The sequence below is a fragment of the Eptesicus fuscus genome, chromosome 4 (genome assembly GCF_027574615.1).
Source record: "Eptesicus fuscus isolate TK198812 chromosome 4, DD_ASM_mEF_20220401, whole genome shotgun sequence".
NCBI lineage: Eukaryota > Metazoa > Chordata > Mammalia > Chiroptera > Vespertilionidae > Eptesicus > Eptesicus fuscus.
In genome coordinates, this window is record NC_072476.1 from 98,372,164 (window position 1) to 98,398,644 (window position 26,481).

At 39.9% G+C, this 26,481-nt stretch overlaps 1 protein-coding gene across 1 annotated transcript in view; it reads left to right on the forward strand.

Annotated features, from left to right (window-relative positions):
• The window catches only part of DNAH5 (dynein axonemal heavy chain 5), a 196,369-nt gene that overhangs the window by 8,558 nt on the left and 161,330 nt on the right, over nt 1–26,481 (forward strand). The window contains exons 2-12 of the mRNA XM_054714356.1: nt 2,680–2,814; nt 5,652–5,736; nt 8,021–8,181; nt 9,362–9,583; nt 12,190–12,327; nt 13,075–13,251; nt 14,668–14,781; nt 15,452–15,559; nt 18,366–18,488; nt 19,030–19,245; nt 22,863–22,970. Of these exons, the coding sequence (XP_054570331.1) occupies nt 2,680–2,814; nt 5,652–5,736; nt 8,021–8,181; nt 9,362–9,583; nt 12,190–12,327; nt 13,075–13,251; nt 14,668–14,781; nt 15,452–15,559; nt 18,366–18,488; nt 19,030–19,245; nt 22,863–22,970 (1,587 nt within the window). The remainder of the gene's footprint in view (nt 1–2,679; nt 2,815–5,651; nt 5,737–8,020; nt 8,182–9,361; nt 9,584–12,189; nt 12,328–13,074; nt 13,252–14,667; nt 14,782–15,451; nt 15,560–18,365; nt 18,489–19,029; nt 19,246–22,862; nt 22,971–26,481) is intronic.

Here is a 26,481-nt window from a genome sequence, read left to right on the forward strand (position 1 = left end):
AAGTTGATGGACAGACAATGCACTGATCCGACCACTAAATATTTGTTCGACATTATTGACTTTTTGTGGTAGAAAAAGAAAAGTCCCTCGTGGTGCCAGGATACCTTAGTACAAAGCAATGGAAGGTGAGACTGATCAGCACTGGTCGGTCATGTACCAGGCACTGGGGTTACTTCATATGACCTATTATTAGGAGACAGACAGTCGTGTATGTAAGAGCATGCTCAGTGCTTAACATGCTTTATAATATAGCTCTGAAAGCATTTCCTCTAAAGCACATTGGTAATTGGTTTTGTACACATAAAACTGCTTTGGAAGTATTTTTTTCTCTGTGATATTTAAGTAAAAATAGACTAATTAGTGTTCTGTTTTAGGGACCAATCTCTCCTTTCCTCCACCAGAATATATACATGTATATTTTTTTCTTTGGAATCTGATAAAAAAGAGTAATGTGTTGCCATGGCAGAATCTCATTTAAGGCTCTGTAGCCTTTGGAAGCCTTCAGTTGATTTACATCCCGACTCTCCTGGCTCTCCACTGCCTAAGTTTCTGTTTGGCTGCCCAGCGTTTGCCATATTGTTGTTCTGTTGCTCAGTTCCCGGCTCCCCTGGTTGCTCACAGTGTTCTTAAGCTGCTGAAGACATTTAGTACAAACTCGGAGAGATCCCTGTGAGAAGAGCACTTTATTCCTCCCCGATGGGAAGGTAGAAAACAGTCAAAACAACAGGACATCTTCCTGTTTTGCCACATTTGAAAAGAGATTTAAATTTTCTTCTATTTGAAGTTTATGGAATGTCTACTTTGTGTCAGGACTTGTGTTTGTTTCTTTTTAGAGAAATGGCAAGAAAATAGATGTATTGTTTAGTTTTTTTTTTTTTTAAACCTTACCCACCCCCAGCTGCTTCTCTCAAGGAATACTTTCAATCTCAGAAAAATGAAATCCCTAACTTTTTTATTTTTTACTTTTTCTAAAGGTTTTTTTGTGTGTGTGTCTGTATCATAAAATAGTTCTTCCTTGACTCTCAATTCCCCTTTCCTTTATAGTTGAGTTTCTAGAAAGAATAGTTTATATTCAGTAGCTTTATTATTTTCTTTCCCCAATCATTCATTTTCTCAAGTCTATATCCAACCACTAAACTTATTCTGACAAGGATTACTGTTATCTACGACTGCGTAACAAGCCATACCAGAACTCAACAGCTTAAAGCTCAACAACTATCTGTTATTTCTCTTGGTTCTGTGGGTAACTGGGCTCAGCTGGGCTGTTCTTCTGAGTCACATGCCATTGGTTGGGTTACAGTCACCTGCAGGCATGATCAGGTCTGGCTGTCTAGGACAGCTTGAATGTTGCTGCTGGATGTCAGCTAGGAGGTCGCCTGGAGCTGTTGACCAGATGCCTCGGAGGTGCCCCATGCAGCTTGGACTTCTCACAGCATGGGGGCTGGGTTCCAAGAGCATTCCAAGTGCAAAGACAGAGCTGAAGGTCTCCTAAGGTCTTAGCCTAGGAAGTTTTACAGTCTCACTTCTCCCCACATTCTTTTGGTGAAAACTGGTCACAGGGCAAGCCAAATTCAATAGGAGGGTAAATAGAACCCATCTCTTGACAGGTTGGTGGATGGTCACGTTGCAGAGGAGATGTGAGATGCTGTAGCCATCTTGTAAACACAATTACTAGGGATCATCCAATTGACCCAACCAATCTTCTGTAGCATTAGCAGGACTAACCACTCTCCATGGATGATTGGTGGTGCTGCCTCCTGGTTTCCTTCCTATCTTCTCCATTTGTTTCTTTCCCTCCTTGCCCCTGCCATATTAGTATTCCCCAAGGTTGTTCACCTTCTAATATTTTCAATCTCCATTTCTTTCTTGGAAAATTATATCTGCACTCATGGCATGAAAGGTAATGTACTTAATTCAAGAAATGAATTGGAAGCCAAATGTCCACCAATGGCACATGATTGAATAAATTGTGGTACATCTGTATTGTTGAACTTTTTGCAGCTATTCTACAGGTAGGGATAGTATGTGTTAAACTAGAAAGAGGTCTGTGATATATTATTAAGGGAAAGATGCATGAAAAATGTTATAGTATAATAGAGAGGTGTGCATACATTTGCATATGTTTGTATGAGCACAGTGCATATGGAAAGATATGCTTCAACCTGCTAACATTGGTTATGTTGAACATGCCTTATTATTGTAATTAACAATCAGCTTAAAAGTAATCAGGGTATTCAGAAATTAAGAAAGATATGAATCTGTAGACAATAAAGATAGAAGATAGTGCAGAATAATATTTCCTTAGTGGCTTAGAGAATGTTTACAAAATGCAGATCTCTCTCTCTTTTTTTTTGTGTGTGTGTTGAATGCTTATATATGCATAGAAATATGTCTGTAAAGATTTAGAACAAAATGTTAACAGTAGTCATTTCTGGATGGCAGATGATTTTTATTTCTCTTGGCTTATCTATATTATGCAATTTCAAAACAATGTTATTTTCATAATAGAAATAACATTACTTCTAAAAATAGAAGGTAGTACATAAAACTGGCACCATTAAGCTGCCTGCTATCTGAGTACCCAAGACTTGAAAAAGCAACAAGAGTATGAAATTATTGCAAAATGAATCCTTTTGAGAACAGCAGTTGCCACATAACATTTTTGTTCCTTCCTTGTAGCAAAGACTGAAGGAAGAGAAGGAAGCCAAGCGGGCGCGTTTGGATGGTAGGCATGACTACCTATTTGGGATTGTAGCTTCCTGTGTGGACTTGAACAAAGCCGAGGTGGAGGATGCCATTCTTGAGGGGAGTCAGGTAGGATGCATTTGAGTTCTCACTGGCTTGATTATGGGGGGCAGGGAGGGTCCGCTGCCATTGTCCTATGGCAGGATCCTGTGCTGGGCCTTAGAGGAAGGAGGGTGCCTGTTTTAGCATGGATAGGACTCCATTCCGATTCCAGACAGATGATGGCAGCATGAGTTTAGGGCTTTCCAGGTCTTAATGTTGAATGGAGTACTTATAATTGCCATTTAAATTCCACAACTCTGACGGCACAGTCTGCATCTCTCTGAATCTAGTGACGCTGGGCTCAGGCACCATGTTGGAACCTGACTTTGGAGAACAGGATCTCTGATCAGAGGCTGATTTAAAAAAAAAATTATTTATTTCGTTCTAACCTGGGGGATTGGATTGTGCCATCATTTCCTGGCTTCAACTTTGGTTTGGCAGCTGAATCTGGTTTCTTTTGTTCCTGAGCTTGACTTCCCATTTTGTGCCATAATTCTACTCTAAAACCTAGGATGTGATTTGACCTTGGATGGGAAAGGTGAAAATAGTGGAGGATATAATTTCCTGGGCAGTGAGAAAGGCATGCCAGGAACCCTGTGATGGTTCCTAAAGTCTGTGTTTCTTCTTCTTTTTTTTTAAATGTATTGGGGCGGGGGGCGGGGGGAGAGAGAGAGAGAGAGAGAGAGAGAGAGAGAGAGAGAGAGAGAGAGAGCGCCCATTTTGTTGAACAGGTGTCACACTGTTAACAGTGCTTTTCAGTGGTAGGCTTATAAATGTTTAACAGTCACCTTGGGGCATGGAGAGTGGAGAGAGTGTGAATGCTTGCTGATTTCTGTTGTGTAAATACTCCCACGTGGCTGATTCCAAACTACCAACCGGGTATTATTAAATGCTAAGCTGGGAGGAGAGTGATCCGTTGGCTGTCGCTCCAGCAGTCCACCAGCTTTGCTCCTTCTTACTGTGCCACTCCAGTGGTGTTAATAGGAGACAGTGGGACAGTTAAGCCTGGATGACTCTGAAATGGTTTGAGTATAGGATGAATCAGTCAGGGGTTGAGAGAATGCCCCCTTTCTCCTCATCACAGCTCACATTTATTGGATATTTACCCTGTGCCAGTCTCTCTTCTCAGTGATCTTCAGCTGTTATCCCATTTAATCTTCCTAATACCAGGATATAGATAATATTATTTCCAAACAATAGAGGCATAGAAGGAAACAGCGCCACATAGCTGATTCAGTCTTGGAGAGAGAGTTCCAGAGGTGAATTGCTTAACCCTACCCTACTTCCCAATTCAGATCTCTGGATTTGGGATAATGCAGGTGGGGTAAATGAGTAAAAGTTCTGAACTGTGGGAAACCCAAGTCAAATTACCTTGTCATATTCAAAGCTCAGGAATATTAAAAACCTGGAAGTTTAAAGACAGCATTCTGGCTCAGGCTTGCAAGCAAGGCTAGAAGGACAGGCGTTTCAGGATGGCCGTGATGGAAGTATCTCTCATTGCTTTCTTGGAGTTAACCTCATGGAGTGCATCCATCCCAGGCAAGGAAATGTAATGAAGGAAACAGGGCCACTCGCTTTTCCTCACATCCAGTGGTTTTATCTATAGCATGGTAGAAACTGAAGGGGCCTTATTTTCACATTTAAATTTTTAGGCTAGATTTTATCCTTTAAATTTCTTTTTATTCTAAATTGTGGTAAAATACACATAAATAAAACATACCATCTTAATTATTTTAAAGTGCATGTACTACATTTTGTTTATCCATTCACCCATCAATGAACAGTTGAGTTGCTTCCACCTTTTGGCTACTGAGAATAATGCTGCTGTGAACATGAGTGTACAAATGTCTCTGCAAAACCCTGCTTTCAATTCTTTGGCATGTATACCCAGAAGTGGAGTGTTTGGCTAATACAATAATCCTATTTTTAATATTTTGATGAAATGCCATACTGTTTTCCACAATGACATTTTACATCCTTGCCAACAGTGCACAAGGGTTCCAGTTTCTCCACATCCTTGCCAACATTTATTATTTTTCTATTTTTTTGATAGTAGCCATCCTCATGGGAGTGCAGATTTTATCATTTTTCTTCCAATTTGAATTAAAAACTATGCGATTGACAATTTAAAGAAGCAACTCCATTGGTAGCAGGCCAGTTGGTAGACCTACAGGTGTACAGTGATCCTCATGGTGGGGCAGATGGGACCAGGTTCCAGGTTGCTATGGGCTGGACTGTTCCATGTCATGTGTGTTCTCATGGCATTTTTCAGTGATTATAGTGATTATTGAAATTTAATATTAACAATTATCTGGGTTTTGAAAGGTTTATTTTCTGATCTACAGTTGATTGAAAAGAAAACAGTCATCTATGTTTATATTTGCCTTCAACAGCTCAACACTTTAGGAAATTAGCAAAAATGGAGAGACAGCCCAGCTGGTATGGCTCAGTGCTTGAGCTTCGACCCATGAAGCAAGAGGTCATGGGTTTGATTCCTGGTCAGGGCACATGCCCAGGGTTGCAGGCTTGATCCCCAGTGGGGGCCATGTAGGAGGAAGTGGATCAGTGTTTCTCTCTCATTGATGTTTCTATCTTCCTCTCCCTCTCCCTTCCTCTTTCTCTAAAAAAATGAATAAAAACATATTTTAAAAATAGAGAGACAATCTCTTAAATCTGTATATGTGACAAGTATTTTATGGTTAATTGAATTGCTTTTTGAATTGAATATTTACTATGTGAGGCATTTCTATGTGGTTTGTATCAAATGTAGTCCTATCTGAATGAGAAAGATGACAGTAAATGCTGATTTAAATGTGGTTTCTAATTAAGAACAAAGTTGTTACCTTGCCTTTTCTTTTTCCCAGATTGAAAGAATTGATCGGCTTTTTGCTGTCGGAGGTCTTCGTCACCTCATGTTTTACTATCAGGATGTGGAGGTAGCAGAAACAGGTATTCAATTTTGATGGGCCACAACCCGGAAATGTGTTAGATTTAATTGAGGGTGGCACGAAGCAGAAGGCCACTGTGAGACCTGAACAGGAAGCAGTGAGGTGTGGAGGATGAGACCCAGGTTCTATTTTCACCTCAAGGAAAGGAGACAGGTGTGATGGGTACCTAGCCTGGCTGTTCTATCTTTATTTGGGATGTTTTGTTTACTTTGTCAGGCTGTGCTGGTAATTAAGGAACAATAAAGTAGCTTTACATTTTGAGACTTCTTTTTCTTATATGCTAGTTCATTCCAAGCAATCATATTCTATAACTTCTAATGGGCATCTGTTTCTTTTCTATATAGGCACTATTTCTTTTTAACATGGGAATTGTTGCCAATACCCTAACATGAGTTTTCCCGTTATATGTCAGATTATGTTTATTTTCCACCAACTATGATTCAAAGGAGTAATAGTGAATGATAAGTTTAGTCAGTTTCACTTAAGAAAAATTTGTAAATCTTTTTGTGGAGTCAACTGGCAAATCCCATTTTACTTTCATGTGGATTCATATAATTCTAAAGCCAAGCTAGTGACATAAACAAATATATTATGATTGCATTAACATATCATATGCATCCTTTTATTACCTTTTTGAAGAAAGGGAAAATAGTTATTGCTGTTGATATATAGTGTGACTATGGTTTTTTGTTTAAAAACTGAGGAAATTGTGCATGTATAATCTAAATGATCAGCATTTCCTCAAAATTATCCATCTACTGTTTTGTGGTCAGGAAGTATTTTATATTTTGAGTGAAAAGTCAAAATAATACAGAAGTTTTGAATTCTATCTCAGGTTGCAAAGCCCATGCAATGCTGAGTTCATTCATGAACTATGCGCTGGGTGAAGTAGCCCACACTCTCCTGAGATTTTTGGATTCTGATGTGGGTGAGATGTTTAATCCATTATAGGACACTTGTAAGTTTCTGCAGGATTTTTTTTTTTTACCTTAAAACTCTCTTTGCTTCTGATATCTATCATATCTTGGTGCCTTGTTGAAGCTCTAGTTTAACATCTTCCTCATGAGACCCATTTGATATTCGTGAGAAGTGGGACACAGTTTTGAATGAGGGAGATAGCTTCTGGTTACCTTTCTTGGACGGGTTCATTGTCAGCACTCCCAGTCCAAGTCTCCAGCCAGCACCACAGGGAAGAAAGAGCCCCAGGAGAAGATTCCCCTAGGAGGGTCTAATCCCAGGGTTTCAGGATTCAACTTCCCACCCACTCCCCTCCCCAACTCTTTTTGTTAGCACTGATCTTGCTTCTACCCCAATAGTCTTGTTTGAGCTACCAGTTCATTTGGAGATCTAAAACTTTCTGGGGCAGATAGGAACACAGTGGAAGAGCTCAGAGCATACTCTGTGTACTTAAATGATCCACTCATGAACTGCATGCTTGCATGACCAAAAATGAATTTTCAGATAATAATAATGATAATGCTTAATGAGCTAGTCTTTTGATACACTTTTCTAAGGGCTTTACAGGTTTTAACTTATTTAATTCTGACAACAATTCCAGATGCTCGGTGTTAGAATTACTATTCCCATTTTTCAGATGACAAAACTGAGGCACAGAAATATTAAGTAACTTTGCCCAAGGTCACATGACTAAGCAGGGCAGCCTGAGATTGAAGCTCTGGGGGTGTGACTCTAGAGGTCACACCATTCCCCGAGATGCTCTTCTGACTCTACACAATCCTGACCCTAGCATTGCTGTGAAGAGCCAACCCTGACAGAGGAGGGGCAGCAGGGGGAGGTGGAGGTCTGGAGTGTTGCAATTAAAGCTGTTTTTTGTTTTTTTTTAAATCTTGGCTCTGCACCTGCCTTCAGGGTTATAGAGAGGTTTAACAATGTAGACAATGTTCCAATCAGAGGGCCTGACACATAGCATATGCCAATCCATGCTCTCCCCTCCCTCACCTGCTTCCACTGCCCCGGGAAGGCCCACCGTGACCGAGATGACTTTTAGAGCTTCAGCAAGGACCTGCTCTGCACCAATCTTTCTTATTCCGGCTCCTCTCCTTCCTGCTTTTTCCTGGAGTAGCGATTTTGAAATGAAGCTATGATATGGAATTGAGCAGATCCTTTTAGATCCCTTTAGGGTTCAGGCCGGAGATTGTCCAAGAGTTGGACCTTCTAGGGCACATGGATGAGCCAACATGACTTATTTTAACTAGGAAGCTCTATCCGGCGACCACGTGGACTGCAATAGCAGTTGTGAACCTAACATTCTTGTGCATTTGTAGGACAACAAAGCTCTTCAGGAGGAGTAAATCCTATTTCTGCAAAGACTAAAAAACCTAAAGTGTTCGTGACGGAGGGAAAAGATGTTGCTCTTACTGGAGTATGTGTGTTCTTCATCCGGCCCGACCCTTCCAGAGCCATCACCCCCGAGAACATCCACCGGGTAAGGGGCAAGAGCAGCCCTCCACCCCCTTACCAAAAACCACTCACGTTCTGCGGGAGGCAGCCATTGCTTATTAAATATTCACTAAATATCTAAAACTCCTTTCAGAGAAGTATTTTTACAAGCACTTAAAGCAAGCAATTAAGAGGACATTTTCTTTAAATCTGTTAGGGAAGAGGACTAAATACTCAATTTATTAACAGAAACTGATGTTATATATTGTGTGTGTGTGTGTGTGTGTGTGTGTGTGTGTGTGTGACAGTATGGTCTTTCCTTTTAAAAAGAATTCCTCATATATAATTTACTTTATAAGAAATTCCATACATTTAAAATCAGACTTTTTAAAGTGAACACATATAACTTTATTCTTTTCTGTGCAGAATAAAGTTCATCTGTACATGTCTCCCTTGCCCTTAATAGGTGCATTATCTGCTTGGTGTAGATAAACTGCTAAACATCTTATGCTCTATTTGTTTAATTTTTATTGTGATGATTGCATTTTAGAATAGTATAAAGCTTATGTCTTAACCAGGGTGTGAAAAATAATAATTTACTGGATGGAGATACTGAATAGAAAAACAGACAATGGCCAGACCATCTATAACAATAAAACTTTGACCTCCAACCTGGAGCAACCTGCCCAGGAAAGCAACCCTCTGTCTACAAAAGACAAAACACAAAACCCCAGGTAGCCAGCCTGCTTGTCAGACTCTCAAGAAAGCCAACTAGGAAGCTAGACAGTAATTGCTGTCACAGCTGGTCAGAATGGCCAGGATTTTATTCTTGAGTGCCAGTCTACTGGATTTTTGTCCATACTTCCAACGGCCTTCTCTGGGGCCAACTAGGAAAAGCCAAATGTGCTCCCCTGACCAACCACATAGGTTACCTTGCTTCTAGTTAGCCCTCCTCTAGCTTCCCCAGGTCAGCACCCCCCAATCAGGACACCCCACGAGAAGGCTCTCCCACTCCCCTGCCTGCCTATGAGGCTGTGTGTAGGTAGGTGATGGTGGCGAACTCCCTTAATACAGCAAGCTCCGAATTACTAGCCTGTGCTTTTCTCGGGTGGTCTTTATTCACTTCCACAAAATGGTTGGTTAATGGGCAACATTCACAGAAGACTTAGTAGCTATGTTGCGACTGAAGGTGATTTTTACAGTAAAGGGCCCCATTTGCTTTCCAGGAGGTGAGCTTTAACATGTTGGATGCTGCAGATGGAGGCCTGCTCAATAGCATGCGTCGTTTGCTGTCGGACATCTTCATTCCCACGCTCAGGGCCAGGGGCCAGGCCTGGGGTGAGCTCGAGGGGCTTCAGGAAGCACCCGCTATTCGGCAGGAGTTCCTGAGCTCTCTGGAAGGCTTTGTGAGCGTCCTGTCGGGCGCGCAGGAGAGTTTGAAGGAGAAGGTAAGCACGAAGAAGTTACTCCTTCAAAAATGGTCAAGGGTGAACAAATCAACTAAGAAGTATGTAATACTTCCCTTAAATAGTCTTAATCCCACTATCTTGCAAATCTTGAAAAAATTTCATGGGCATTTTTTGTTTTGTTAATCCTCATCTGAGGATATTTTTTCATTGAATTTTAGGGAGAGTGGAAGAGAGAGGGAAAGACAGAGAGAGAAACATCAATGTGAAACACATTGATTGGTTGCCTCCTGCATGAGCCCTGACCAGGGCCCTGATTGGGGAGGAGCTTGCAATCAAGGTATGTGTTCCTGACCGGAATCAGACCTGGGACCCTTTGGTTTGCAGGCCGATGCTCTATCTGCTGAGCCAAACCAGCTAAGGCTCATGGGCATTTTTTATTGCCCCCTCAAGATGTGGTGGTGACTAGATTTAAATTTCTTAGTTAGGAGTGATTAATGCATCAGAGGTTCCATAGAAATGGTGACTCTGATGGAAGACTCAGTCATGTCAGATGTGTGGCTGCAGAGTATGAAATGCTTGTGGCATTGCTCTGCATCCCAGAAGGAAGGAACTTGGACCTAGAGTGTGTGTGTATGTGTGTAGTGTGTGTGTGTGTGTGTGTGTGTGTGTGTGTGTGTGTGTGTGTGGTGGTTGTTGGTGGTGGTGGGTAGGAATGAAGGAAATCCTGGAGAGGGGAGAGGAGAGAGGAATTAACTCATCTGGAGAGGAGAGAGTGGGTCAGGCCCTTTGGTTCAGCCAGTGACCAAAGTGCCTTTAATAATAAGTGTGGCAAATGTGAGCTTTAGCTTCTATAAAATTTGTCCCATCTCCGTAAGCCTTTGTTAGTGATTTCTGGGGTAGATGACAGCCCACCCCAGGCAGGGGTGTGAGGTAGAAGAATGGAGCCCATGACACCAATGACAATATAGCACTGACTCCTCTCAAAGGAACACTGAGACCTATTGGGATGTTGGGAAGGAGAGAAGGAGGTGCTGGGCTTCCTAAAGGATGTGGCATAGGTGACTTGAGTGACCTTCACCCAGACTGGGACATGATGATTCCAGCTCACATAATGGTTATATTAGCAGCTAGGATTCAGGCCATAGTGAAAGGCAAGTTGAACCAAATTAAATTGTTATTCTATGTAAAAAAAAGCCATGCTTTCATCAGATACGCTTCATTTTGTGGCAGAGGTATTTACAAAAGTGGGCTGGATCCTGACGCAGGAGGGAGGCAGTGCCACTCCACGAGGCCCAGAGCCCTCCCCTGGAAGACCAAGGAGTCCTCTCCGTGTGGCGGGTGGAAAGTGCAGAGTGGGAAAAGGCAGGGGGCTGAGGTGTGCTGGGAAGTCCTTCCGGGCTGGGGCAGCTGAGCAAAGGCCCAGGGGAGTGGAGGCATGTGGCTCTGGGGGGTTCAGAGCTCTGTCAGAGGTAGCAGTATGGAAAGCAACTACCAAGGAGGCCAGCTTCAGGGACCACAAGTGGTGCCTCTGAGCCCCGTGTGGGCGGGGCTAACAGTGCTTCTGAGCAGTAGTGGGCTTAGGGCCGGGACTGGGCGCTGTTAGAGGTCAGAGCCGGCAGGGCTTTATCAGGAAGCCACGTGAAGGAAACAGGAAACCAGCCAGATGCTGCAGTGTCCCCCTGTGGCAGAGGCATGGCCTCACCCTGGCAGGCCCCTCACCCTGCAGGCCCCTCCTTCTGCCTAGCACTCCCCAGCCTGGACCTTCTACCTTCCGCACCTCCTAGTGGGCTCTTTAGTTTCACCTTGCTTCAGCAGGAAGCCCCTGGGGCCTGGGCTTCAGGACATGGCTCCTTGGCCATGTTGGCATTTGGCATGGCAAATAGCCACATCCTATCCTGCTGGCTCTGAACCAATTGAGAGGAACATATTAGGTCTGTTGCTGGTGAATGGGGTTGGACCTGAGATCTGAATTTAGAGATGCACAGCGCCAGCCAGGTGGACAGTACCAGAAGGAAAATGTCTTCCGTAAATATTGAAGTCCGTTTTGTATGATGTGTGTTTAAAAACACACTAGGTTTCTTTGTCGCGTCAAAATCCAACACATCCTTTACTCCCCTCTTCCTCCTTCCTCCTCCTAAAATAAGTCTTTGTGTTGTCAGTGAACTTGCTAACTATAAAGATGCTATTGAGCCAGGACAAGAGAACATGTCCCTCTGGCTACTTTCCAAAAAAGAATGTGATAGATGAGAAATTACTCCTCTCCACCAGTCAATTTTCTTGAAGTTCCCCTACTTTCTTTGGTTTCATGAGTTAACATTAATTTTCAAGTCCCCTATTAATTCCCAAATTTTGTGATGTTATGAGGATCTTCCTCTCTAGTTCAGTCTTTCTTTTTTACCCAGAATTTGACCTCAGAACCCATCTTCTCAAGGGGTGTGCTCAGTGTGTGGGGTTATTGGGCATTGGATGCCTCACTGTTTCAGGATATTTCGTTAGAGAGCAGAGTTGGTTTAGACTGGTGGGGCCCCTTAAGATAATTCTAAGCCAAGGGGTCAACCAGTGTGTGTGTGTGTGTGTGTGTGTGTGTGTGTGTGTGTGTGTGTTTAAAAAGCACCACCTTATTATCTAATTTGCATTTTAATTAGGTGAACCTTCAAAAGTGTGACATATTTGAACTGAAAACCCTGAAGGAACCGATAGACTACGTGACTCTAGCTAATAACCCCGAGACTTTGGAAAAAATAGAAGGTTGTATGAAAGTATGGATCAAACAAACAGAACAGGTAATTTCCAGAAACCAAATCTCAGTTGCCATGCTACTGAATTGGCCAGTGGAAGAAGGTATATCATTTGCTATTCGCATTTGCCTAAGGATTTTACCATGAGTGCCTGAAAAGGTGAGAGGTTCCCTTGGTGTTAATTTAGAGTCATTAGTTAGGAAGAGATAGTAAGAATTCTAAGAGATGAAAGTTAATGACTCTGTATGCTTACATAACTAGAAGACAGCACTTTGCTATTTTCCCCTCAAGGCATAATTTACTTTGATGAGAACATCTGTAGAAATTCAGAGTTTTCTAATTTAGTGTGTCCTCCAAAGAGAGATCTTGAGACTTAACCTTAAAAAATATTTTCTGAAAAGTCCTAAGTGGAGGTGGACTTTGCATCAAAAAGTAAACACAATTGGAATTAACCAACATATGCTTGGGGACTTTCTAAGGTTATATTGCTTTGAGGTTATACATAGTAAGTGAGTATAACCAAGGAAATGTGCTGAGGTCAGGTCCTCCGAAAGCTTATCATAACTCCTTAAGTGAGTAGTTTTCAGTTAGAACAAGTCAACTAAGTTTTTGTGGAGGTTGTAAAAATGGATACGTGTCAAGTTAGTAAAAGACTATAATTCAAAACATGCAAATGAATAAGCATGGAGCATGTTCAGATAGCATCACTTATTTCCTTATTTTTTTGCTTATCTATAGCATTCATACCTCCAGCTCTGCTCAGTGGTTCACGTTTGTCCTGTGCATTCACAGGTCCTCGCGGAAAACAATCAGCTGCGGAAGGAAGCGGATGACCTTGGGCCCCGAGCAGAGTTGGAGCACTGGAAAAAGAGACTGTCCAAGTTTAACTACCTTTTGGATCAGTTGAAAAGCCCAGATGTGAAGGCTGTGTTGGCAGTGCTTGCTGCTGCCAAGTCGAAACTTCTGAAGGTTGTCAGCCACTTTTTGCTGTATGAAGTGGGAATTTCATGTTCTAGGGTATTTCAGGTCACAGAGTAATCAGGAACAGAAACATGTTATTATACCCCCATGAAAAAAAGTGAAGATTGGATATTGCCCTTCTATAATTTTTGATACCATGGAAATAGCTTTTGAATTAAAGATATTTGTTGGCTGATATACCTGTATGCATATGTATCATTAGAGGACATGGCATGTAATTAAGATGCCACATCATAACATGATTATATATACAGTATGAATTCAGACCAACTAGGAGTAGTAATAATGAAAACTTTATATATGTATATTTTTAGTTCTGGTATATTAGTTTTATATTGCTGTGTTACAATTTACCCTCAAACTCAGAAACTTAAAGCAAACATTTAGTGTCCCACAGTCTGTGGGTCAGGAATTTGGGTGCAGGTTAGCTGGGTGCCTCTGACTCAGGATCTCTTATGAGGTTGCAGTAGGTGTGTTGGCTCATCAGCAGGCTCGACTGGGGAGGATATGATTCCAAGTCACTCATGTGGTTGTTGCAGGATTCAGTTCCTTGCTGGCTGTTGTCTGGAGGCTTCTTTTAGTTCTTTACCACTTATTGGGCCCCTCACAACCTGGCAGCTGGCTTCCATTGAAGGGAGTATGTGCAGAGTGCAAGAGAGCACCCCGCATGGAAGCCACAATCTTTCGGTAAACTAATTCCAGAAATGACATCCCATCACTTTGTCACACCCTATTTGTTAGAAGCAATGCTAGATTCAGCCCGCAATCAAGGGGTGGGGATGACACAAGGACATGAATACCCGGAGTCAGTGGTCACTGGGGACCATCACAGAGGTGCCTACCACACCGGGCATTGCTGCCATAAAGACAGTTTATTAGCCATTTGCATGGATGTTTCAATCTATGAAAAGAATTTAAATAATAAAAATTTATTTCAATAACTGCTTTAGATTTACCTTATGTCATTGTTCAAAGAATGCAACCATTTCATTGTGCTATAGTTCAGAAATATCAGTAGGACTTCAATGAAGTCAATTGAACATGTTGGCTGGAGCTAAATAATTTCCTTTTACTTCTCCTACTTTTAGATATCTGTCCATTTTGATATTCCTAGGTCATAGCACAGTCCTGGTATGTGGTTGGCAGTTAATAAATAATTGCTTCCCTCTTGATGCTCTGTCCTAGTTATTTAATAGGTTTTATAAGAGAAGGCCTAGTAAAAAAATTAAAATTACTCTTCAGTGTGACAATGTCCTTCACCCCTCTGGGTTCAGTTTTATGTAAGATGCACAGGACAAAGTGAAAGTCAGAACCAAGGGACCTGTGGTGACTCTTAGCAGCTATTATATTGGAAGCTTCTCTATTAATAATTGCATTAAAATTGCTTTCCTGTACTGTGCTTAGACTTGGCGGGAGATGGATATTCGAATCACCGATGCAGCTAACGAGGCAAAGGACAATGTCAGATATTTGTACACACTTGAAAAATGCTGTGACCCCTTGTACAGCAATGACCCTGTGAGTTAATTATTTTTACTCTCTCAGTCTCCTGATGGCCCTTTTATAACAGCTGAATTGAGTGTAGAGTTTTGGTTTGTGGATATTACAGTTTGTTGGAAAAGTCTTAGAAATCTATTTTTATTTTTAAGAAAATGATATGTATATATACACATGTATATCTATATCTATATCTATATCTATATCTATATCTATATCTATATCTATCTATATCTATATCTATATCTATATATCTACGTCTGCCTATCCATCCTTCCATCTATCAAAGATGTATTTGTGATATTTAAAAAACATTTCTTGCATATTGCATTTTCCATTAAATATTGCTGTTGACATTTTGGGCTACGTTACTGTGGGAAGAGTCATCGAGCAGGTGTTTTTTTTGAACTTAGAACTTTAGGAAGTACCTGCTTTTATTGATTACAAACTTGATTGTCAATTAACACAACCTCCTTGTCATGAAAAGAAAGTTAATGTTTCTTGCATTGAAATAAAATTTGATTAACTGAATATGACTAAATAATAAAATGATCTTTATATGTATTTATGGAAAGCGTTAGATAATATTTTAAAATTTTAAGTAAAAGTTACTTAGATGGCATGATTAGGCTATTAGAATTTTGCTGAATTTGATATTTGTTTCCCAGAAAACTTTTGTGGTGTCTTCCAGATATCCATGATTGATGCTATTCCTACACTTATAAATGCAATTAAGATGATCTATAGTATCTCTCATTATTATAACACCTCTGAGAAGATTACGTCTCTGTTTGTAAAGGTAAGTGTATAGCATAAAGTCCGCAGTGCGGTCGCTGCTATTTCTTTGCCAATGGTCAATATTTTGGTAATTAAAAATGACCGTATTAATACAACCCAGTGTCTCTATATACTACAATTTAAAAAAAAAAGCTTAATCCCTCAATCGAGCTAGAATTAAGTTTATGTGAGAGGCTGATTCTGGCCAAGTTAGGAAGCATGATTTCTCAAAGTAATTGTTATAATAAATACTGTGTTATTTATATAATAAAAATGAAAAAAAAGATTCTTTTTGGAACTTCTTACCTATGTTATTGAGCACATTATTTATTCCCATGGGTAAATTTTAATTAAGAAAAAACGGACTATCTCCTGTTTCATATTTATAAGCTACTGTACCGAATTTATTTGATGCCACAGTTGTTTACTTGGTGTTATTAGGATAGTAATCTCAATAATAAAAGCCACTTGCAATGTTCCAGTAATCCATAAAGCAATTATAATGATTCTGCCAAAAAACCGTAACGATGTTTAAACCTTATGTCCTAACTCCTAAGTGTTTACGGTGAGCGCTGTTGCTTTTCCCACTATGAATGGTCTCTTGAGAAATAGATGACTTTTTCATTGCCAAGGCACAATTTTAAATGTTGTATTAAAATAGAGGAATTTCCATCGTGACCTGTGCTGTGAATACTAATGCTGCAGGAGTCATGCTTCTTCCTGGGAATAGGGCCATCAGCCTTGTGTGCTCAGCGAAAAACTCTTCTGCTTTCACATCAAGTAGCAAGGCAGCAACTCCTGACCACACTTTAAAACTACATGTGGGGGTCACGGGGGCTAGTCCCTGGGCAGAAGACTCCAAAGTCAACTTGTGTTGTTCCTTTAGTAACAACACAAATTGAGTTGCATATTATTTGCAGGCCTTGTTGAATAAAATTGTAAAACCACCTTTTATCTAAATTTCTAAATCCTTTCATTATGGGAAATTTGATACAAAAGGAAAGAGAATTGTATACTGAACACCCTGTACGTATTACGAGATTCAATGACTATTAACACATGGCCATCCTTCTTTCTCTTATACCCCCGACCTTTGCACTAAATCCCAGCCATCATATCATTCATGCATACAGTAATCATCCAGTTTTCCTTTTAGTTTATAAAAAATCACTGAGAAAAGTCTGAAGTCTTTTTAAAGTTTGGACGGATGGATAAAATGTTAGTAGTTACCTACATTAGCTTTACTCTTTCTGTTGCCTTCTCCTATACACATGTCTGCTACAGATCTAGTGGCATGAGATGATCAGGTGGACAGTCCACATGGCACTGAGAAACTGAGTTAGGTGGTAGAGCAAGCTATTTAAGGAGACCAGGGAAACTCTTAGCAGTGTTTAGGTTGGAAAGTGAGTCATTTTTAGGGGCTTGAATTGTGGATTGTCCATGGTCCTTCCAACTCTGTGGTTTCACAAATGTTTTAGACAATATATGTGTGGAATCTAAAAATGTCGAACAAATAGAAGCAGAGAGGAAAGTGGTGGTTGCCAGGGACTGGGGGGGGGGGGTTGTGTGTGTGTGTGTGGCGGAAACGGGGAGATGGTAAAAATGTATAAACTTTCAATGATATCAGATGAATAATTTCTGGGAGTCTAATGTACAGCATGGTGACTATAGGTTAGCAATACTGTGTTGTGCACTTGACATTTGCTAAGAGAGCATATCATTTTTATTTAAAAAATTAAATTTATTGGGGTAACATTGGTTAATACAATTATAGATTTCAAGTGTACAGTTCTATGATACATCATCAATATTGCATTGTGTGTTTAGCACCCAAAGCCAGATCTTTTTCTCTCATCATATATTTGACCCCTTAACCCTTTACTACCTCTCTCCCCCTTTCCCTCTGGTAACCACCATACTGTGATCTGTGTCTATGAGTTTTTGTTTGTCTTGTTTGTTTATTTGTTGCTTTTAGTTTTATAGTCCACATACGAGTGAAATCATATAGTTCTTGACTTTTTCCATCAGACTTATTTTGTTAAGCATGATACATAATATATTTAGAATAAAGTTAAATTTATTTCAGAGAGAAGAGGGGAGAGAGAGACATGGAAACATCAGTAATGAGAAAGAATCATAGATGGGCTGTCTCCTGTATGCCCCCTACTGGGGATCGAGGCCCAGCCCAGCAGGGGATGTGCAGGAGGCAGCCTATCAATGATTCTCTCTCAAGATGTTTCTATCTCTCTCTCCCTCTCCTTTCCTCTCTGAAATGAATAAAAATATATTTTTTAAATGCCATTGAGATTTTGATGGGGATTACATCAAACCTGTATATTGCTTTGGGTAATATGGTCATTTTACCTATGTTGATTCTTCTAGTCCATCCATATTTAATGTCTTTCCATTTCTTTGTGTCTTCTTCCATTTCTTCTAATAATGTCTTGAGGTTTTCAGTGTATAGGTCCTTCACATCCTTTGTTAAAGAGAGCAGATCTTAAGTGCTACCAGCACATACATGAAAAATGATAACTGTGTGAGGTGATGGAGGTGTTAATTAACTTAATTGTGGTAATCTTTTTCACTGTGTATATCAAATCATCACATTGTACACCTTAAATATACACAATTTTTATTTATCCGTTGTGCCTCAATAAAGCTGAATAAAAAGGACTAGTGCTTGATGATAGTTGCTATGGAAACAAATAAATCCAAAGCTCAAGTCCACAGATTGTATGTCCTGAGAGGAACAAGAGTTGACCCTGTAGTCCAATTTATAATTGATGGCTGTCTTATGTACATAATATCATTTTATTGGAAAATTCCAGGTGACCAATCAGATGATATCTGCATGTAAAGCTTATATTACCAACAATGGAACCGCTTCTGTGTGGAGCCAGCCACAGGATGTTGTTGTGGAAAAAATATTATCTGCAATTAAACTTAAGCAGGTAATGGTCAGCCTAATAATATATTTAGGTAACGTTTCATTATTTTTATGTTGTGTTTGGTGATGCATCTTAAATTATTTAGCAATTATTATAGTCTTGGTTGCTAAAGAGAACAGTAATTCTTCACTATTAATAAAGCTGCATGTTAATAAACCTTCCCAATTTAGGTACTTATTCTACCCTCTTTGGGGCCTCCTGTGTCCCAGCACCACACTAAATACTGAAGATACAAAGATGACTAAGATGACTAAGGTTTTCTTAAGCTTCTGATAGACTGATGGGGAGATAGACACAGAGCGAGGCTATTGCTCACATGGTGGGACCAGGGTGAAAAGGCTGCTCCTCTGAGCTGCGTTATGGATAATTAGGAGTTCGCTAGACTGGAGGATGGGAGAAGATGCTATTCCAGGCTGATGGGTGAGTAAATGAAAAGCCTTGAAACTGGAAGGACTTGCAGTCCCATCCTAACTTCGCCATGAAGAGAACAGGTTGATATCTTTGTTGTTTTCCCCTTTCTTATATTTTGCCTTTTGATTTTAAGGAATACCAGCTCTGTTTTCACAAGACAAAACAAAAGCTTAAACAAGATCCAAATGAAAAACAATTTGAATTCAGCGAGATGTATATTTTTGGAAAATTTGAAACTTTCTACCGACGTCTTGCTAAGATATTAGACATCTTTACAGCCTTTAAGACATACTCGGTCCTGCAAGATTCGAAAATTGAAGGGCTGGAAGACATGGTCACTAAATACCAGGTATTGTTTTACAACTAAAGTTGCAGCTCTTATCCATAACAAAAACTTTGGTATTTTATGCAAATAACTATTTAAAATGATTCAAATAGTTCATAATGTGAAATATAAGCTCATAGCCCTTAAACAATAAAGAAATCACATTTATTTGAGAATTGTGTAATGGTGCTAATATGTTCTTTTCAGGTGTGTGGTTATGATAATGACTTCCCAATAGTCTAAAATTAATCATCATTAGTAAAAGCATTTTCATTAGTAGCACAAGAAAAGTGTTTAAATATAACTTATCACTTCATTTTTTCATGCAAGAAATATTTAATGAAGCCAGTACTATGTGTCAGGCACTTGTTCATACTGAGTTCTGGGAGTCATGCGATTATCTCTGCTTGTAAGCAATTTATTTGGACACCTGTTAAAAATTAAAGGGATCGCATTTTATTGTAGCGTTACCATTCCTAGTTAATTTTACTTTTAACTGCTTTATATTGTAAGGCTATGTATGTGACTAATCTTAGTTTTTAAAGTGGGCACAGTAGTCATGAATGTAGACAATCGTTTCTTGTTTGAGAACTGTGATGTTGAAATTTAAAATGTTTGTACTTGAATTTCAAAAGGCTCATATAGCCCTAGCTGGTTTGTCTCAGTGATTAGAGTGTGGCCCACAGACTGAAGGGTTGAGGATTCCATTCCAAGGCACGTACCTCGGTTGCAAACTCAGTCCCTGGTACTGGTTGGGGTGTGTGTGGCAGGCAACCAATTGATGTGCCTTTCTCACATTGATGTTTCTCTCTGTCTCTCCTCCTCCCTTCCACTCTCTCTAAAAATCAATGGGAAAAATATCTTGGGTGAGGATTAACAACAACAACAACAACAACACCACACACACACACACACACACACACACACACACACACACGCACACAGTCTCATATAATTAAAAAAAATTGTTAAATCTTCATCTGAGGCTTTGTTTTTTATTTATTTTAGAGAGAGAGGAAGGATGAAAGAGAGAAAAAGAGAAAGAGAGAAATATCAGCATGAGAGAGAAACATCCATCAGTTGCCTTCTGTTTGTGCCCTGACTGGGGATTGAACTCGCAACCATTTTGGTGTACAGTACAATGCTCCAGCCAACTGAGCTACTCACCCAGGCCAAAAGGATCATATAATTTATTGCCAGTTTTTTTTTTGTACTTAAACAGTTTAAGCCAACATAAGTAGTCTTTTATTTCCTAAGTATACCAGATTATGGGAGAGAAAAAAAAGATCTTTCTTATGTAGCAGGAAATATTTTAGGTGAATCCTGTGAAATTTGCAAGATAGAAAATCTGTACTTTGAAAGTGACAGTTTTGCAAGACAAAGAGGGAATATATTCATTTATTTCTCAATTTGGACTCTATTCTTAATGAAAAAAATAACTGTGGAACATATTTTAAAGTTTATCCTTGAGTGAGAAGTTGAACTATATGTCTGAGAGTAGATAAAGATGGTTCTAACCTGATAAAAATACTGGGAAAAGAAATTGCTTTGGAAATCTAAAGTGAAATACTAATTAAAATGGATGAGCCAGGGGGTAGTGAGATAAAATGTAGATGGTGCAGGAAAGCGTAAAGTGAGATTTTTGTGTTTTAGTACCAGTATTAGAAGCTCAAAATGGCACCCATGGGAATGAATCTAGGACTCCTCACCTGGCTATCGAGGACCTGCCTTCCCCCCCCCCCCTCGCCCCCTCCTCCACCCCCCCCCCCCACCCCAGCCTGCTCCTCTTCTCCTCATTCTATGATCTTCAGATGCAGTTCAGAGCCCTTTTAGGCTTACAGTGCTTTTTTTCTGGAAAACACAGTTATTTCCTCCTCAGCCTCCAGATCTTGATTTCAGGACCCTCTCTAAATTATTTACCTTGACTTCTGGTTTACCTCAAACACTCTGTCACATTTCTCATTTCTCACTGTGTAAAATTACTGGGTTCATTTGTTTGTGACTTACATGGATTCTGGCCATCTCTCTCCCACCCAGGTTGTAAGTTCCCCTAGGGTGGGGACATTTGTTTGTCTTGTTCATTCCTGTGTCTTCAGCGTTAACTGGCATATAGTAGGTGTGCAGTAAACGTATGATTTCACTCATATGTGGCATATAAAATGGAAAGTAGCAAATGAACAAATAAGAAAACAAACCAAACTCATAGACACAGGTAACAGTGCTTATCAGAGCGAAGGGGGTTGGGGCAGGGTAGTAAAGGGTAAAGGTGGCCAAATATATGGTGATGGAGGGTGATGTGACTTTGGGTGGTGAGCACACAATGCAATATACTGATCATGTATCATGGAAATGTACATTTGAAACCTATATCATCTTAGTAACCACTGTCACCCCAATAAGTTCAATTAAAAAATAGAAATATTACTTAAAATCTCTCAAATAAAGGACTTAAAATCTGCACTTTGAAAGTTTTGCAAGATAAAGAGGGAATAATATATCCGTTTATTTATTTTTCAATTAGGACTCTAAGTAGATTGAGTGCGATTAGTTGGTTTAAAGGTCACAATTAATTGGTTTATTTACTTAATACTGTTAAGTGACCATTAAATCCAATCATTGAGCAGAATTTTCTAAGAACTCCAAGTCATTTTAATTACCATATTTAAACGTAGAGATGTAGCTTTTCCATGCTTTTTTTACACTCTTTATATAACACAGTGGGTAACATTATAACATATACAATTTCTACTAGTAAATAGAGCTAATTTTGTGGCTATGCAGCATGAAAGAGTAGGTTGTTTTAACTAGCAAACTTGATTCACAGAGTTATGCAGTTCATACACTTTTGTCTATTAAGATATTTGAATTGATATATAAATGGAAATGACTTTGAAGAGGAGACTGCAGAAGGAGGCCCAACATTCTTCATAAAAATTATATGCCTGTGTCAACAGCGTGGGCTCCCGAGTTTGCGAATGGCTTAGGACCTGGTTAAGAATGATCACAGAGCTTTATAGCTCATTATTCAGAGCAAACAAAACTTTGGATAATAGTGTTTCAAGGAGATGAATTGCCTAATTTGTCCTCTTGTAGTCATAGACTGCAGCTTTGCAGGGCAGAGAAAGCCAATTAATTCTAGAGAGTCTTTAAATGGTAGATTGAGGTTTGACGTTTTATTTAAGCCATTTGAGGTTTCGAAGATAGTATATCATCTGTGGATATTATAACTGTTTCCTTTCTGAGTTTGTGTTCTGTTAAAGTCTTATTTATTTTCTGAGAAGTCAAACTTCAATGAAAAATATTTTAGTAACTTCTCTGGGCTTGTTTTTTATTATTTCAGATGTGATTAATAAGACATTTTTAGAGAAAACACCTCTCCTACTTTTCAGATGTAGTCTTTATTTTACATTTTTCTTCAGAAAGATATTAAACCTCATGAAAATGCTTTCCAAATGATTTCTTCGACTGCAGTAGGCAACATTATACTGCTGTAATAAGCGTTAAGCAATGTAACTAAAGAAATAAGCTCCTTTTAAGTTGCCTTTTTGGTAATGATTGTTCAGGTTCTTCATTTAAAGGGTATATTTAATTATGTAATGCTAGAATATTGAAATGGCTTTATTTCTTTTATAACATTGCAGGGTATTGTTGCCACCATAAAGAAAAAGGAATATAATTTCTTAGACCAGCGGAAAATGGATTTTGACCAGGATTATGAAGAGTTTTGCAAGCAGACTGATGACCTTCATGTAGGTTGTGTAATAAAATACCTGTTACAGGCATGTTTGTTTTCTTTCTCTGTTCTGTGTAATGCTGCTAATCATGACCATCAGCAGGGCAAGGCGTCTTCATCACGGAGGTGACCGGCAGCAACCTCAGCCTGTGTTTTGTGATTTCAGATGAATAACTGAAGGCTCTTTTTCGTAGATTAAAGGGTCATAAGTATAACTTTGGATAATGATCTGCAATCATAGATGTCTACATATCTTCCATCTTACTTCTTAGGCTGTTAACTTTCATCTTCTGTTGAAAGGTAGGGTTATTAGAATATAGAAATTTATCTCCATTTGTTTATTTTATAGCAGTGATTATGACCAGAGGTCATTTAAGCAAATGGTCAGTGATGTTTGGCAGATCCCAAAGGCAAGGTGGCTGCTGGCCTTAGAAATAGGACTGACTCAACATCTGGACCCCTTTCTCTCTTCCTTCTCTCAGTCATTCCCCTCCCTCCCCTCCCCCTGCCCTCACTACAGACCAGCCATCTTGACTGTCAGTCTGCATGAACAGTGTATGGCTGCCATCAGCTTCTGAGAACATATCACAGGTCCAGCCCCCGCTCCAAATTCCAAAGGAGAATGTTGGGTTGGCCAGTTCTAGCCCCGATCCATGAGGTAAAGCAGGAGGGACAACACCCCCCTGTGGTCTTTGGGAATATTTGCTATCAGAGGAGGGTAAGGTGAGGAGACAACCCAATAGATGTCTATCATAATTAATCTCAAGACTTTTTTTTTCATCCCAGTGAGGCAAAATTTTGCACTATTCTGATTATAAAAGGAAAATGGCCATCTGTTACTTCTTTTGTAGAAAAGAAAAACGTTGGTACACTTTAAGGAAAAAAGAACTCAGGCATTTTGGGAGGGTGGGTTCAGTGGTAGAAAGAATCATAATACAACTGGCTAATTCTATATGCAGGTACTGTTCTAAGCACTTTATAGGTGTTAGTTCATTTAATTATCCTATAAGGTGAGTGCTCTTAGTGTCCTCCTTTTGCAGAGGAGAAAATGAGGCTCTTTGAGGTTAAGTGACTTGCCCAAAGTCACAGCGATAACCAGTGGTGGTGTGGAGATTAAGCCCAGGCAGTCTGCTCTAGGATTTAAGTTTTTAACCATATATATGTGTGTGTATATATATATGTGTGTGTGTGTATATGTGTGTGTATATATATTTATATATACTAGCCTAAGCGACTGGCCTATCGTTCGACCAGGTGACTGGTAGCTATGATGCGTACTGACCACCAGGGGACAGACGCTCAACACAGGAGCTGCTGAGCTGTGGTGACTTGGCAGCTGTGGTTCTCGGGTGACTCACCCGAAACCAGAGAGGAGGGAGCCTGATTCCGGGATGTGTCACCCAAGAACCACCCTCTCACAATCCAGGACCCCTTGGGGGATGTCGGAGAGCTGATTTTGGCTCGATCCCTGCAGGCCAGGCCAAGGGACCCCACTATTATGTTGTAAGACACATTTCAGTTGATAGGAAGATATAATGCCTGTAATAATTTAAGCAGTGACCAATTTTAGGGGATGATTCAGACATAAGGACAACAGATCTTGATGTCTTCTTGTTGGAAATTGATGGACAGTGGCAGATCCTGGTTCTGTGCTCTATGGTCAGTGTGCATTTGTCAGTTTTCACCTGTTTCCCAGCACTTTCTGATAGCTGGTACTTCCTTAGCTTATATGTGGAATACAGGTCGATGGTGAACACCTTGAGGGCAGGAATCATGTTCATTCCTATTTGTGTCTCCAGGGCCTGGTGGGTGGCACCTATAATTGGAGAGCAAAAGATGTTTGTGGAATTAAAGTCTGAGTAATGATTTAATAAGAACTAGGTTTATTGTAATTAAACAAGCATTTACTGTACATCAATTATGTATTAGGCTTCTATGCTGTGGGTTATGAATATAGAAATAAGTCAAGTAGATTTGCTCTCACAGCTCACAGCAGACAGAAGGCAGATATGTGTTATGATAGAAACACAAGTACATATATGTTAGAAGTATAATATTCTGATATTGTACCAGGCCTTGGGGATGCAAAGATCAAAGTCCAAAGAATTCCTCAAGAAACTTAGAGGGAGGACAGGCCTACAAAACATAATATAGAATCTGAGAATTGCTATAACCCACAAGGCAGAATGTGAGCCTAGGAAAACAACAGCCCCATACTTCTGCTTGTCTGGGAGGAGCGAAGGCTCAGAGAGGAGGTGATGCTTGATGCTAGCACAGTGTTTATTTTTTTCCAGATAAATGGAGGGAAATGAGTGGGATGGGGAGACCTTTTCAAGTCTGTGTCTACTTTTTATAATACTGAGAATATAATTTTATGATTGTTCTACAGCCTGGTTTTAAGCATTAGTTATAGACAGTTCCTATTCTCTTTAATCTTTTCTTTTTAAAAATTCAATGCTATTAATGTCTTATGTTCCATCTCAGTAATGGTCCATTTCTCCCTGTGGCTGGACAACTGCTTTCCGTTTAACTTCTTTGTCCCTTTCTCCACCCTCTTTCTCTTAACTAAACTGTCTACACTTTCTCCTTTAAATAATTTGTGAATTCAGCCCTTTTCTCTATAAAGTCAGGGTGAAAACCCCAACCCTCCCACGACTCTGGATGGGGTGAGTGGGGGAGGGGATTAGTCTTGGAGACAGGAGCTGGGTACGTGAGTGATTCAGATCAGAGCTGTGTGTAGAACTCTACTGTCAAAGCAACCAGAGCTTGGAATCCTGTCCAGATTTAGAGTTCATGCTGGCACTAACAGGTTAAACAGAAAACTGAGTAGGAGCTGGAAGGCCATGTAAGAAGACGAGTGTGAGAATTCTTTGCCTGGACTCCAAAAGACTGTCAGAACAGACCTAATGCTCAGAGAGAAAACAGGAGACTAATTCAAGGTCTTAGATATTCATAGAGAGCTCAGCGTAGGCCTTTGTGAAGTTATAGGGTGGAAAAGCATGGAAAATCAGGTTCCATTGACAGGGCTCAGTGAAGATTTGCTGGTGTCTGAAGTTAGAGGGAGGGAGTGGAGGCATTGCAAGTGCTCCAGTTCTGCATATTTTATGCTCAGAGATTTTTATGTAGTGAAATACTTGAGTATTTACTTGGGTAGGCCAACTGCATTGTTCTTGATAATTACAGTAGAAGAGTGAGAAGTATTGGAGGCACATTATAATAGGGTTAGCCATTCTTCAGCTTTGGGGTTTTGTTCAGTGGTGCAGGGAGCACTGTGGCTTGCTCCCAGATAGCAACATCTCTTCAAGGGTTAAGTGTTTCCAGTGGGGTCCTGGATATTTCTGACTTGTCATCTTGCCAAATTACTTATATAGAACCAAGCTCATCTTGGTACTAATTTTCACTGTACATGCAACTGGCTTCCCAATTTGATCACTACATAAATTATTGATCTCTTTAGGATTGTAGAGGCTTAAATTAAGAAAAAAGAATTGACTGGAATTTGCCCTTAAAGCATGAAATAGAAAAAT